This window comes from Pholcus phalangioides, unplaced genomic scaffold (assembly GCF_987345545.1).
Source record: "Pholcus phalangioides strain wild (caught in Gottingen) unplaced genomic scaffold, Ppha-v1.0 ptg000004l_1, whole genome shotgun sequence".
Taxonomy (NCBI): Eukaryota; Metazoa; Arthropoda; class Arachnida; order Araneae; family Pholcidae; genus Pholcus; species Pholcus phalangioides.
The window spans coordinates 49,200,684-49,214,060 of NW_028301597.1; the positions used below are offsets into that span (position 1 = coordinate 49,200,684).

At 38.9% G+C, this 13,377-nt stretch overlaps 1 protein-coding gene across 1 annotated transcript in view; it reads left to right on the forward strand.

Moving 5' to 3' along the window:
- Positions 1-13,377, forward strand: part of LOC149087779 (uncharacterized) — a 227,873-nt gene that overhangs the window by 33,584 nt on the left and 180,912 nt on the right. The window contains exons 4-6 of the mRNA XM_089231704.1: positions 1,628-1,797; positions 3,599-3,765; positions 5,919-6,097. Coding sequence (XP_089087830.1) covers positions 1,628-1,797; positions 3,599-3,765; positions 5,919-6,097 — 516 coding nt within the window. The remainder of the gene's footprint in view (positions 1-1,627; positions 1,798-3,598; positions 3,766-5,918; positions 6,098-13,377) is intronic.

Genomic DNA, 13,377 nt, shown 5'->3' on the forward strand with positions numbered 1-13,377 from the left:
AAGCTTCACTAACATTATTCTCTAGGGCAGTGTTTCTCAACTTTCTGGAAACAAGGACCAGTAAAATGTCTGAAACAATTTTACGGCTCACTTGTGTTCCGTATTACGGGACGTACCTGGAATTTTTGTTGTTCCAAGTTTTGATTTCTTTTATACATTTGTACCGTTTTTTCAACAATACTTATTTGAATTTGCAATAATTACCGAAGTCGTGAATGCACACACAGCGTTTCCATAATATAAGGTTATTTATGGTAATTTATGGCAAAAAGTGTAAATATTTATCTCACATATTTCACAGGTTTGACGTTTTCTTCTAAATTTTTTTGGAAATTCAATGACGGTCGGTGATTATGCCTACTTCTGGCAATGGTTTTGGTAACAATTTGGCTATCTCCCGTACATTTTATGGATTATTATTTAAGATCCCAATTTTTTTACCGAATTTTATCTTTCTCAATGAAATATGGTCATCAGATCATTTGAATATTTTTTTTCTCGTAAAATACATTTTTTTCTTAAAAATTTCTAGTTGCCCTTTATTTCCACACCCTTCATAAATTTTAGCAGTAATTAGCAAATTGCATATAAGGCAAAAAATTTAAATTTTTGGCGAAATTCCCGCGTGTAGGGTCGCAATTTTCCGCATTTCCCCTTGATGACGTAAGGTGAACCTAAGTATGAAGGCTTTTATTTGAACCCATATGGATATTATTAATATCAATTACAACGGATGAATGATTTAATCAAGTTTGAATGTGGACCACCTATGCCATTGTCGCGGACCATAGGTTGAGGAAACACTGCTCTACGGGAATCAGTCCGGGCCACCAATTATATTGACGTGGTGTCGTTACAACCGAGGTCGTTATTATCGAGTTTGACTCTATTTACGAGGCATGCCGCGGGTTAGCTATCTCTAATGTAGATCAGGGTTGGCTAAGTTCTTTCTGTTCGCGGGCCAACATAATGGTCATCTATAGCGTCGCGGGCCGCATCAGTGGTTCAACTTCGGTGTATAAGCCGCTCCAATATTGAATTAATTAGTTAGTTATTAAATTAATTTCGTCACAAGAAATAGGAAGTTTGTTAATCAGTAAATCTGGTGTTGCAACCGATAGTTCAAATAATGATCACAAATTTAATTTTTTCACGGTACTTTTATTTTGTCGCCAGCTGCACAAAATCACTTCACGAGCCAGCTGTTGGCCACCCCTGATGTAGATCATTATTGTTTGACTGAAAATCGATGTGACGTAATTTCTAGCATTTTTTTTTGTGACTCAAGGTCACTTAGAAATCGTTGAATTATAGTTATATCTATAGCGTGGTGGTCGCCTTAAAAAACCTTCTTGTTTCCTATAAATACCAGAAAACATACGAAAAAATTTGTAATTTTGAATTTTTGTATGATATGTTTACCAAATGAAAAGAAAAAGCATTTTGTTTTGATTTTATAGTTATTGTAGATTGTGATTTTGTTTTGATGTGACTTGAATTCAAATTGGTACTCAATGAAATTTGATGATGACTTTTCTTTCTAAGTTCACCTCGGCATAATATCCAGACAATATCTGTTTCCTTGACTCAGTGAAAATGTTTTTTTTTTTCTCCCTCTCTTTTACAGTTATTGTAGATTGCATGAGTGACGCGATGAGCGTGGAATTCAGATCAGAAGGATTCAGAGGATCGCTCCGAGTCCCGGGTTATGACCTCGACTCGACCAAATGCGACGACATCGTCGTGGTGGAGAAAAGCATAATTCGAGTGCCCTTCGATGCGTGCGGTACTCATCAAGTAAGAAGACTTTTATCACAAACACTCACCCGTCCATGAATAAAAATTCAAGGTCTTGATTCTTATCATGGAACAAATCCGAATAAAAAAGACCATGATCTTCACGTTCCCCACATTCTGGAGCCAGATCCCAAGAGGCGGATAAGGTTTCTTGCGCCCCTCCCCCCCCCCAAACTAGGATTTTTCAAGAACCCCTGCCTCTCTATAGCGTATTATATACAGTAAAATCCCTCTTTTGCGGACACTTGCGGGACAAAGGAATCCGACCGTAAAAGAGGGGTGACAGCATTAAAGAGGCTCGCGTTGAAAATGTAAAATGCAATATTAACAATATTTGAAATGGTTTTTTTTTGCAAATGAATGAAACTCTGATGATATAAGATGCGTTTAAAGTCATGAAAGCACATAATTATTGCATAGATACAAAATTAAAATCACAAAAGAAATACTACACAAGGTTTATATATTGAATTTTTACATCTTTTGGAAAAACTGACGAATATCGATGTTTGGTTGATTTTGCTGAGTATACCAACCCTTGCTTATATTTACTGCATGCGGTCCGCGGGCCAGCTTTTGGCCACTCCTGGTACATACCATTGGCTGAATATCCCTCGCTAATTTTTGGCTGTTTGTTACTCCATTATTCACACACTTCATCACTGACATCAGCAGATGCACCGCAAAATTTCTTAAATACAATTTCGTAACGCACACAAAAACGATTCAACCAACCATTTGAAGCCTTGAAGTTGATGAGTCCGAGTTCTTCTGCAGCTTCTTGAGCTTCTTCTCGTAGAATCGGGTAAGAAACAGGTAAATTCTTGGTTTTTGTTCAAACAAACCAATCATACACAACCGGGTCTATGGCAAGTTCTGCGTTGGAAAATTTTTATTTTGCTTTTCGTTTTTTTCAGCCATTTTTCTTCCTAATATTTCTTTCGCTTCAAAATGGATCGTATCTGTGTCCTGCCGACATTGTGTTAATTTGCGAGAACATGAGCTCCCATTTGCGTTTTCCACTGAATTCGATTACCTCATTTTTTCTCTCCGGAATATTTTCATTTAGTGATAGAAAGAGAGGATTTACTAGTAAAAGCCATATTAAACGGAGTGAAATCATGTAAAATTTATAAAATTTACGAGCACAACCAGCAAACTGACATCAGAGTTGCCAAACATTAACAAGAACTTCAAGCAAAAGTGTGTGCGTATGCTTTACTGAAAAGTAGCCAAAAAAATGGATGAAATATTAAAATTTTTGCTGCATAATTTGAACCGAAATTGTAACGATTGGTGCCCGTGAAGGGTTTTAGTCCAATGGAACGAATGACGAAAATGGTGTCCGTGACCGTATCTGAGGGTGACCGTTAAGCAGGGGTGCGAAATACATTATTTAAATAGGCTTTTGCCGGGATATTTTTATTTGGCCGTAAAATAGGGGTGACCGCATCTGAGGGGGTGTCCGTTAAGACGGGTTTTACTTAAAAAGTAGTGTTCCAACTGGTGCTCCACGGAAACTTAGGGTGATGTGAGTGCTTCTTTTTTCGGGTACCACGATATCAAAAACTCCATTGGTGTTGCACATTAGACAAATATTAGAGTTCAGTGGAACCGCCTAATGATCACCGGGAGTTGGAAACGTTTGATATTGAGAACTGGGAGAAAAATTCCAAAGTTTCAATATGTATACAAAACATTTTCATTTAAATTATTCTCACCACAAAAAATTATATTTCTGGCTACTTATAATATTTTTGACTAAATTTTTCTTTTCATATTTCATTGAAAAACAAAAAAGGTCGTTCCTGGTCACTTTGTGAATCACCTGTTGGTGCAGTTCGATCAGAAAAATACGAGCGTCAATGGTGATGAAGTTTACGAAATCGGATGCCGGACGACGTCACCTAACGGAACTTTATCAGGCTATTCGCGACGGATATCGGACAATGATGTCGATATTACGAAGTGAGTTTCCTTCCGTACAGGCTATTTGAGTCGACCATTTGCAAAACTCGTTAAGCGCCAACCAGATTTTTTTTCACAGGAAACTGAAAAAGAAACTTTTGTAGCGTTTAAGTTTCGAGCTGACACTTGTTAAAATGTTAATCTTATGCCGTTAAAATTTTAAATTTCAAGCAATCAGCTCAAAAGTATCTTTTTGACTTTCTGTAAAAAAAAAATCTGGTTGGCGCTTAACACGAGTTTTGCAACTGGACGACTTATTTATAGTTTATTCCAGTGGGTTTTCAACCTAGGGTCATGTGGCTCCCCCTCCCGTCGTGGTCCTGGGATATTCTGGGGGCCATGGGTGAAAATCAGATGGGGGGGGGACAAGTTGGGGGGCACAAAGAGCCATGAATAAATACAGCCTTTAAGTGAAATTACGCTGGGAGAAATTGTGACTAGTTTCAGAATCTCTAGCAGAGCTGTCCATAAAACTAGGGCTATCTTAACCCATGGGCCTATGTATTCATGACCCGGAGCCTCATATCGGGGCCTACACTATGAGACATGGTGCTATGATTTTCGAATGTAGGTATAAATACGTAAGTTGTTACTTCTAGCCCCCTCAGAACATCCCTTTGCTCGGGGACTCGTGATGTTGAGATGACCACGCATTAAGATTGCAGAAAAATCGTCATTGGGGCTGAATAGAAGGATACTGCAGGTCGCAATGGGTAAAAAATGCACCCAGAAAAAGTCCATGTTTAACAAAATGATGGAATCAAAATTATCATGATATGATTTATACATAAGTCGTGAATTTAATTTTTATTCCCTGATTTCAAAAATTCAAGTGAGCCTCGTTGAAAGTAAAGGACGGGGAATTTTATAAAAAAAAAATACTTGGGACAGCCCAACAAATACAGGAATGTCCCGTAAAAATGGGAGGGGGGGGGGTTGTCATGTGATCACCCCGAAAATCACAAATTTCTGGTCCGCGAACGGCAGAAATACTGCATACCTGGCCGCGGACTGAAAAGTTTGTGCAATCCTGGTGCAAGGTTTTGTGTATCGTTTATGTGGAAATAAAAATGTAAGAATATAGGTTAGTTTTAAATATTTATATATATATATAGTTAAAATATAATAATACGTATACTCACCCTGCACATATTTGGAACGAATATGCATCCAAATATGCAGGGTGAGCGAAATGTACGTGACACATTTTGAAAACTACATAATAAATCAACCCATTTGTCTTGAAGAAGTGTAGTTTGAAAGATTCATCATGGCATAGAATTTTTTTTGATTTAAAATAAACAGTTCGAAATTTCTGTCACAGATGGTACTGCGTCACGAAAATTCGACATAACGCTCGAAATGTGATACAAACAGTGCGTAATTAATCTCTATTACGCTTTGCTTTGCATGAAAATACCACATTTCAATATGAGCAATCCTTTGTAGCTCGTCTGCAGGCGCTATTTTCAGATTGCGTTCAAATGTGCTTTGCACAACTCTAGCTACTTAACCGTACATGCAACTCGAGCACATTCCTCTGCGGAATTTCTAACGAATTGGTACATGCCGGGACGTGTGTTTTGAGTGTATGTGCTGCCGCTAACGCATTTATGTAGGCGGAATTGTGTTTGTTTCGTGTTCTTGCAGGCACTGCCATCATTTTCGCGTTGGAAGTCTACCTGCTCTATGCGCAGACTTTTTTTTTCAAATTTGCAGCTAGCTGTAAACAGGCATGCCAAAATGCAAAATAACTCATTTCTGCATGTCGGAAAAACAATATTTGCAAATCTCGTTGATCTATTGCGCAACTTACACAATTTATGTGGTTTCTTATTATCATACAGTGCCATCTGGAAATGAAATTTTGAGCTTTTTTTCAAATTTACGAAGGAAAAAAAACTACACCACGAGATAAATATTTCCGTACAAATCACACATTTTTAAAAAATAAATTCATTGATTTTTTAAAAATAAATTTCAGATATGTGTCATGGACTTTTCCCCTCACCCTGTATATGTAAATGCATGAGAGAGAGAGAGAGAGAAATTCAAACGTCACGTAAACGATGCAATATTAGAGCATGCGAGCGTCTTGATCTCTCTCTCTCTCTCTGACACATGATGTAATATACTGTTGTTTCTGTGGACAGATATTTGAAGTCAACGGGCAAATGGCCGGAGGCATCACGACATTTGGGAAATGCGGAAGGTGCATTTATGAGGGTCTACGACCTTGAAAACGAAGTGTACGTCTCCGACACTGTCAAACCTCGACAACTCGTCCAGTTGCAAGTCACGCTCCAGGATGATGATCACGACGTCAAGAAACGTAAGCGTGAGAAACGATTGTTTTTATACCGGCATCCCAACGGATTAACACATATGGTTCACATCTTTTGAGGGCGCATGTCCGTTAAACACGTGATGAAGTGACATGTAATGTAACTGCTCTGAGACATTTGAGGAGGAGGAGGGAAGAACACCAAAAAGAAACAGCCAAAAAAAAGAACCGAAATTTCTTTCAAGTTGCGCTTTGAAAATATACGGCAAATTATTGCAATTTTTTTTTGAATTCGTCTAGAATTGATTTTATGGATGCAAGAAATTTTCTGAATACGGGTTGGAACTTGAAACATTTACATCTAAATATGCATAATCCCAATATTGCATCGCTGGTCAAATCGCAAGAAGAATCTAGGCGCCAGAAAGAAAAGTTTTAGGTGCAAAAAATGTCTTTTTACTCGTAGAAAAATGTTCAAAATAATGCTTTTTTCGGTATTTTCAGGGCATAGCGACCCTCTTTCATCATCGTGACAGATATGCTGCTATAAATTCTAAGCATTTTGTGCTGCTCTCTTAGCCTGAAATTTCGTAAACCAACAAAGAAAAGTTTAGGCGCCAATACCAATTTTTTAGTCACCATGGTGACCTGGCGCCTGGGATTTGTCCAGTGCTGCAGTATTATTCAGTGGAACTTCGGTTAACGAGCTTAATTCGTTCCGCCTACGTGCTGGTTATCCGAATATCTCGTTATTTGAATCAAACTTCCTCCATAGGAAATAATGGAAACTCGGATAATTCGTTCCACACACAATTATACATTCACATGAAAATGATTAATAAAAAAACGGTATTCAATCAACAATTAAACAATGCGAGTGTCTATATGCGAGCAATAATAATACATAGTAGAATAAATACTATGATAATAAGTAATTTTAGTAATTTAATAAGCAAGAAAGTAATTTGAAGTTAATTATAAGTAATTTTAATAAGTAAGAAAGTCTTTCTGGTGGTCTCTGCCGGGGACAGTGGTTATCGGCTGAAGTTGGTTTTCTGCGGTTTTCCAGCTTTGAGGTGCGAATGCGCGTGAGCCGCTCTCCCATTTGAAAAAGTCTCTCCGCAAAGAGCAAGCAGACCTACAACACGATACTGACGTAACGGAAAAATTCAAGCATTTCCATCTTTACTTCATAAAATGGAATTATATGGTATAAATCTATCTATATATATAAAATTGATTTTCTGTGTGTGTGTATGTTCTCTATACAAATCTACAATTTTAGATCGATCGTCGCCAAATTTTGCATATTTACCAAATGTGACCGACTTGAACGATAGGCTACTTTAAAATTTCGTCAGACCAGGGCAAATGCCCCAAATGGGCAAAAAAACTGTCCGGCAACAATGGTTTTTGGGCCTCAACAATCACTTTCCGAACGTTTACTTTGGTTACCGTGGTTCCCTAGCGATGAGTTTCAGACGTGTTTATGTCTTTACAATGGTTTGTCACTTCTTTAATGCTGTCAGTTATGTATAATAGTTTATGCCTTTATAATGGTTTGCCACATTTTCAATACTCTCAGTAATGAGGCTTTTTGAATAGACGTCATAATCATCACCATCATCGCTTTGAGGGTCAGGAAAAGGGTGATCCTCATAAAAATCACTATTAAAATTGCCGATTTAACTGCATAAATACGGAAATTTAGTGGGGGGGGGGGTTTCCTGCCACATCAATAATTTTAAAAATTAAATTGAATTCTCGCTTTTTGAAATATGGAATTCACTTGGAGATACGAAGCCCAGAAAATTATACAAATACAAATACAAATACAAATACAACACCACAACAGGCAAAATGCCCAACGAGGTGGCTGATAAAAAGATGCCCATAAAAATATGGTTGTCATATGTTTCAAAAATACAGCAACCCAATTAAAAATCCAATTAACACAAATTACAAACAATATATACACATGATAAAATATTATACAATGCCCATAAAGAATACTTATGGTTGTCTTATTCTAAGTATGAATAGCTTCAAGATTTACCCCAACATGTTTATCGTATTTCTTTTTAAACGTGTCAATTGTGTTACAATTTACTACCTCCGGGGGTAAGCTATTCTATTTATTAACAACCCTATTGGAGAAAAATTCCCTGCGACACCATAACCTTGCATTGTCCCTCACCAATCGATACTGGTGTCCCCTTGTAAAAGCAGTCGATTGGCGGTGTACTAAAAGTTCATGGTCCATCCTATCCATCCCATTGAAAATTTTGAACACTTCGATCATATCTCCTCGACACCTGCGTTCATCCAATGTAAACATATTCAAAAAATGAAGTCTTTCTTCATAACTCAAGCCCTGTGTGCCAATAAGGACACGCGTAGCTCTTCTCTGCACCCCTTCAACCAAGTCTATGTCCCTCTGTAGGTATGGTCTCCAAAATGTAGGTATGGTCTCCAAAATATATCCAAAATATGAATAATATGAATAATATGAAAAATATGAATAATTTGCCGGATCTACTTTTGAGTTTGATTGATATCCATGTAATAACATTGATTTCAACTTTTTATTTACATCTTCTCAAGCATGAAAATTAATGTCTCCGTATTGTCTTTTGATATTTATTTGCATAAATTCATATAGTTTAGGATGTTTTTAAAATTAGTTTTGGGCCCCGTAAAGTGCATCGAAAAAATTCCACAGCTTTAATTAAGCATTTTTGGAAGCTGAAACAGGCAGAAATTGATAACTTGAAGTTCAGGGGGAGGGAATCGAAATACCTAACACCCATTAAAAAAAAAGGGGGGGGGACTATTCATTTCTACGTTTCTTTAAATTTAGATTTGTTTCTTTCATGAGTCGCGCAGAACGTCGCCATATTGGTTACCTTTAGACACGGTTTGCATGTCCCTCAAAGAAAGAGGGAGATATCACGTGATCCAAAAAAGCCTCATTGAAGAAAACCCGGGCAGCGCCGGGTATTATAGCTAGTGAATAATAATAATACATAGTGGAATAAAATATACATAATATAAAATTGATGATGTTTACAAATTAACTTATTCTAAACCATAGTCTCCCAAACTTTTTGTTCCATCGCCCCCTTCATCAGAAATTTTTTCCTCTCATTGCCCCCCAACTCAAGTAAACCCATAGGATCCTATGTTAAATCAGTAGGTTCTATCGCCCCCTTGGACCATTCCATCGCCCACTTCGGAAACGACGAGAGAGAGAGAGAGAGGACTATCGTTTAGGACGATTTACAGACTCTCTCTCTGTTGTTTGCAAACTCATTCTTTTTGCGTCGCTTTCAAAAAGAATTTTATCCAATGACACTTGCTTTTGCCTCTTTTTTAGGATTTCTGGGAAATGGTAAATTGCAGTGTTCATTGGAGAGATTGCACACGGCTGCAGCTTTATTTGGGTGGTTCTTTTCTACAGTTTTGCATAGATTCCAACATTCTAAATATCTCTCCAATCTCATTTTATGTGAGGGACTCCTCTTTTCCTCCGATGAGATACCGTCCATAAACTCTTGCTGGTGCGTGCAAAAGAGATCCATCACTTTCATCTAGCGTCAACTTCTAGACATTTTTCACCACTAGTTTTTGAATGCCATCTTCATGCACCTCCCGTCCAAGGTTCTTCACCCAAGCACGAAATCTCATCGACAAGTAGTGGCTCCTTTCCCCCTCACAAAATCATATTCAAAATAATGCAATCAATCCGCAGTTTCTTTTTTTCCAAGCAGGATTTTAAGAAAACTTGAACTGCACATACGCATCGCTGCTACGCTACATCTAGTTCCGTATGGTAAATATTCACACTCGCAACGTGTGTTAAATTTCCGACTGAGGAACGCTTACCGGAAACCGTAGGGGAAAATATTACCCAAAATTCCATAACGTGTGCGGGTGAAAGCAAAAAAACCAAAAGCTCAGTTGTGATAACGTGAAAATAAAAAACGCAAAAATTTTTGCACTTAATACGAATCATTTCTCATTAACCGAAGTTCCACTGTATAGGGGGTATCACTTGAATTCGTTAACATGAAGTAAACGGACTTTTCTTTGGATGTTATACCGAGGTGTGAACTCAGAAAGGAAAGTCTTTCTGGTGGTCTCTGCCGGGGAGAGTGGTTGTGGGTTGAAGTTGGTTTTCTGCGGTTTTCCAGCTTCGAGGTGCGAATGCGAACCGGTCTCCCATTTGAAAAAAGTCTCTCCGCAGAGAGCAAGCAGACCTACAACACGATGCTGACATAACATGAAAATTCAAGTACTATTTCCATCTTCACTTCAGAAAATGGAAGACAGGTTAGACGCACGAACACGAAACAAGCGCAACTCGACAACATAAATGCGTTAGGGCCACGCGTACACTCAGAACACACATTCCGGCATGTGCCGGTCCGTTAGAACTTCCGTAGAGGAATGTGTACGAGGCTCATGTTCGGTTAGGTGGTAGCGGCAGGCGCAACTGGGACTCGAACCTCTTGCAATCTGGGCAAGTGCACTACCATATACATCACAGAAAAATAATCTCCCTCTCTACTGTCCCACCGGGGGGGGGGGGGGCATTCATTGTACAGTGCAAGAAGGAACGCAAGGGTGAGGTTCGAGTTCACCTCGAAATTAAATGCGGGGGAAGGTCCGTTTCTTCAATATATTGATGTGAAAAATTCATTTTACTCTTAATTTATAAATTGTTCAAAACTTCATAAATATTTGAATATTGGGATTTGTATAAAGGAATTGGTATAATGCGGTTTTCGGAAAAAGTTATTCTCACGGGGTTTTTTATTAAAGGGGAAAAATTCAATTTTTTATCGATAGATGGCGCAGTACGGAAACAAATTACTGGAAATACGCAAATTTGAGTCCTATAAAATGTAGAGCGTACGGTCAACACCATCTATAACAGAAGGCCTCCGCGCGAAACTCGTGACGTCACAGAAGGTGGTCATCTCACCGACAGCCATTGGATATACTACGAAAAAGAGTAAAGATAGCGCATGCGTCAGCTTGCTATATTCAATGGCTATGCGTGAGATGACCCTCTTCAGTGACGTACCGATCTTCGCGTGGAGGCCTTCTGCTATAGATGGTGTTGGTACGGTTAACATGAAGGCTGATTTCTGAATTTTCTTGTTACTCGCGCTTACAAAAGGTTTTCGTTGTATTCATGACATTGGTGGATAAAGTACTATTGCTGTTGTTTTTTCCTCAGCCTCAAGTCACCAGATAAAACTTAACGAACGTTTCAGACAAAGAACGGATTAAAAAAGGTTCGGGTCCGATCACTACTGTTGGACTTGTTTTCATACACTCTGTCGACAAAAATTTGAACTAGTTTTTTTTTAAACCGAAAAAAAATATCCGTTTATAAGAATAACTTTTTTCCGCAAAAACCGCATTCAAATATACAAATTCCTTCAGTTTATATGAGTTCTTAAACTACATATTTACGTATTTACGGGACACCCTGTATAACATGTCTACACTGATTACGCGTTTCTTTCTGACTTCAACTCCTCAACAAAAAGCCTTTGCTAGAAATTCCACTGATTTATAGACATGCTAAACTTAAAGTAGTTTCTTACGTCTTATAAACGGCACATTTAGGCTGGGTACATATAGGCCAGGGTTGTTGATGGACCCCGAAGTCAAGGCTTTTAACGAGCCATATCATTGATTTTTCACTGAATGCGTACAGTGAAGTCTTCTTTTTCCTCAAAAATCGCGCTGATCCTTGGGCCTCTAGGCCATAGTTTCTCAAACTTTCTGTTCCATCCTCTTCCCTTCTTCAGAAATTTTTTTTCTTCGCCCCCCCCTCCCCCCAACTCAACTGAACCCATACGATCCTATGTTGTACTCAAACAGATTCTATCGCCCCCCGGACCATTCCGTCGCCCACCGGGTACGATATTGCCCACTTTGGGAAACACTGCTCTAGCCTGGGGGGGGGGGGGGGGTCAGTGTTTTGCTGACAAGGGGAGGAGGGGTCAAAAATGGCTGAAAATCTGCTTACGTAATACTTGAATGGCCCCAAAGAGAAATCTACTTCGGATAACTACACTCGCTTATCTCTATCTCTTATATGCAGTTAGGGGCCGTTCAAGTATTACGTCAGCAAATTTTCAGTCATTTTTGACCCCCTCCCCCTTGTCAACAAAAGTCAGCAAAACTCTGACCTCCGCTGTCAGCAAAATTTCGTCAGCACATCCTAACGCATATTGGTAGGATCAGAGACGTACGCGGGAAGGGGGCATAGGGGCGCTCGTGCGCCCCCTCCCCCCCCCCTCCAGACGAAAATTTATTCTTTTAATGTAAAAAGTATTTTTTTTTCTTTAAATTAAAATTTCGAAACAAAATACTTTTATATGTATAATCATAATCTTATAATCAATTTCTGTTAATTTCAATGTTATTTGAAGGCTAAGAACTCAAAATTTTGTTTTTAAGAAATTCATTGTGACCCACCCTTTCTTGTGACACACACTTTCTTCACACCTTATTGTGTTCATACCCTTACTAGGCCCGCGGACCAAATGTGGCTGAAGGTTATCTGATGTGGCCTGCTCCCTCAAACCTAATTTTGTTAAAATGAACTAAGCGGCACATTTACAGATCGCTTAAATGACCCGTGGCACAATTCCTGAACATTTAAGCTGGCCGTGGCGCATTTTCGGATCACTGAAGTAGGCCCGTGGCACATTCACAAATCACTTAAGTAACCAGCGATACAGTTCCAGAATACTTAAGCGATCCGTGGCACACTTAGAGATCCCTTGAGTGACATGCGGCGTAGTTTTAGAGCACTTAAGTTGCCCCAGAGTGTAGTTCTACATCACTGAATTCACCCCCACGGCACATTCACTAATTACTTAAGTAATCCGTGGCATAATCACGGATCATTTGAGTGATGCGTGGGACAGTTCCAGAGCACTCAAGTGGCCCGGGAAAATTTCCAAAGCACTTGGAGGATCCGCCAAATACTGAGAGATCACTGAAGTGGCTCTGTAAGGGATTTATCATTAGGGAGAATGATAGTTGATGTGCCCGAAAACTAGCGATAGGGTTTTCTCGTTTTTGGCGCACCGAGTATAAGATGCCATTAAGAATATTTCATATCTTAATAAAGGTTGGTTGATGACGTAAGCATCATCCAACCTCCCACCCCTTGTCATCAAAATTCAGCAAATCGGAAACCCCCTTCCATCGATGCTAACGTAATACTTGAATGACCCCTTATGTATTATACTGTTTCCCTTTCATTTTGTGTCCCCCCCCCCCACCACCAATTTCTTTAT